This window comes from Phaethon lepturus, unplaced genomic scaffold, assembly GCF_000687285.1.
Source record: "Phaethon lepturus isolate BGI_N335 unplaced genomic scaffold, ASM68728v1 scaffold33162, whole genome shotgun sequence".
Classification (NCBI taxonomy): domain Eukaryota; kingdom Metazoa; phylum Chordata; class Aves; order Phaethontiformes; family Phaethontidae; genus Phaethon; species Phaethon lepturus.
In genome coordinates this window covers 1-1,969 of record NW_010526092.1, presented here as the reverse complement: position 1 = coordinate 1,969, position 1,969 = coordinate 1, and the positions used below count along the sequence as shown (strand labels likewise).

General features: G+C 64.8%; 2 protein-coding genes across 2 annotated transcripts; one reads left to right on the top strand and one right to left on the bottom strand.

The window, feature by feature from the left end:
* Positions 1–3: 3 nt before the first annotated feature.
* On the top strand, positions 4–617 carry TOMM40L (translocase of outer mitochondrial membrane 40 homolog (yeast)-like; the record flags this gene model as incomplete). The annotated part of the gene is made up of 4 exons (XM_010282967.1): positions 4–31; positions 153–229; positions 304–406; positions 478–617. Coding segments are annotated over 4 exons (348 nt in total), but the record flags the coding sequence as incomplete, so codon positions are not given.
* A 493-nt stretch (positions 618–1,110) lies between these two features.
* Positions 1,111–1,845, bottom strand: NR1I3 (nuclear receptor subfamily 1, group I, member 3; the record flags this gene model as incomplete). Its single annotated transcript, XM_010282966.1, has 4 exons — positions 1,111–1,240; positions 1,329–1,434; positions 1,515–1,634; positions 1,677–1,845. Coding segments are annotated over 4 exons (525 nt in total), but the record flags the coding sequence as incomplete, so codon positions are not given.
* Positions 1,846–1,969: the final 124 nt, after the last annotated feature.

Genomic DNA, 1,969 nt, shown 5'->3' with positions numbered 1-1,969 from the left:
GCCATCCTCACACTGGCAGGCAAATACACGGGTACGTAGGCGCCCCACACATGAGGGGGCTGTGGGCACGGCCCTGGGTATCCCACCCGCTGCACTGGCCCTGGGAGGATGCCCCGGCTCCCTTTGCCCTCCACTTTGCTTCCCTCTTCCAGCTCTGAAGTGGGTGGCGACGCTGAACGTGGGGTACGGAGGTGCCCATGCCAGCTACTACCACCGAGCCAATGAGCAGGTGAGCGTCCCCACGTGTCCCTGTCCCCCGTGTGTCCCTGTCCTCCCTGGGGCCTCACGTTTTCCACCCCTCAGGTGCAGGTCGGGGTGGAGCTGGAGGCCAACACGCGGCTGCAGGACACCACCTTTGCCTTCGGATACCAGCTCAACCTGCCACAGGCCAACATGGTCTTCAGAGGTGAGCGAGGAGCCACGCCAGCAGCTGGCACACCCAGCGCTGGCCAGGCGCTCACCCTGTTCCCCCCGCAGGGCTCCTGGACAGTAACTGGAGTGTCGGGGGGGTGCTGGAGAAGAAGCTGCCCCCCCTGCCCGTTACCCTGGCTCTGGGCGCCTTCCTCAACCACTGGAAGAACCGTTTCCACTGTGGCTTCAGTGTCATTGTGGGCTGAGGGGCCGTGGGGGCAGCTGGCACATGCCACCGACCTGCTCAGGGAGCCGCTCTGCCGTGCCATGCCACGGGAGTGCCAGCCGGGCCCTGCTCTTGAGCCGTGGAAATGAGGGAGCCCGCAGAGGGGGGAACGGGTCCCTTGCGGCCGGGGGACACTGTGTGACAGCACGTGGTGGCTGTTAGCACCTTTGGGCTGAGGACCGCCTGCTGCTTGGGGCTGGGGGCCTCCGCTGGCCCCGGCACTCGCCTGTGCCAACCTCCTCACACCAGTGCAGTGCTTCCCTCTGCTCCCACCCTTGCTCTGCCTCAGTTTCCCTCCGGCAGTGCAGGAAGTGGCTCTACACCATGGCGGGGGCTGGAGGCACTGGCAGTGCCCGCGTGCACGCACCCACGGAGCCTGGAAAAATAAAGGAGCTTTACTCTGCCCTGTAAAGTGCACTGGTAGCTGGTGAGCCCTGGTGCCTGCAGCCGGAGGCCGGGGCTTGGTGCAGGCTCTAGCTGATTATTTCGGAGAGCAGAGGCGTCATGGAGGACAGGTCCTGGATGTGGAGGATCTGCCGCGTGTTCTCCACCTTCAGCGTCTGTAGCTCTGTCAGCAGCAGCAGCAGCTTTGCGTAGAGAAACCTGGGGCAGGGGGGAAGCACCCGGCTCAGACCCAGTGTCTGCCCACGGCAGAGGAGACCATGGCCATGCCAACCCCCTCAGCGTGTACCTGCCCTCAGGCATGGGATGCTGGTGGTCGATGTAGCTCTTGAGTGTCAGGGCCACCTTCTCCTGGAACTGGTCGATGAAGTCCCGCTGGGTGATGCCGGCATGGTCTGGGAGTGTGGGTGGGCGGGTGCCCATCAGTGGGGCCAAGGAGACACCCTGCCACCACCGCCACCACTGTGGTCCCTACCTGGCGAGAAGAGCAGCATGGCCTGGAGCAGGACGTACTCGGCCTCGTGCAGCTGCAGCTTCTTCAGACTGACGTGGAACTTGAGCAGAGGCTCCAGGTATAGCCGGGACAGAGACGTGGCTGTCCCCTGCTCCCCGATGCGGCCACCCGCCATCCCCTCACCCAGGGCTCCGTCCTGGATGGTGTAGCAATGCTGCCCGCACTCCCAAGCATTGGTCTCCGCGTTGAAGACTGTGTTGAACTGGATCTGGCAGATCTCCAGGGTGGCCCCTTTCAGCAGAGAGATCTGGTCGTCGATGGGCAAGCTGCCGGTGGGCTCTGCGGCTGCAAGCTGGGGACGTAGAGGCGCACAGCAGGCTGCGGCGGCAGCCGGGGTGTCAGAGCCATGCCGGGGTGCCCATGGGGATGGTCAGGTCTCAGGGGGCCCCCACTCACCCAGTAGTGTGTGAACTGGG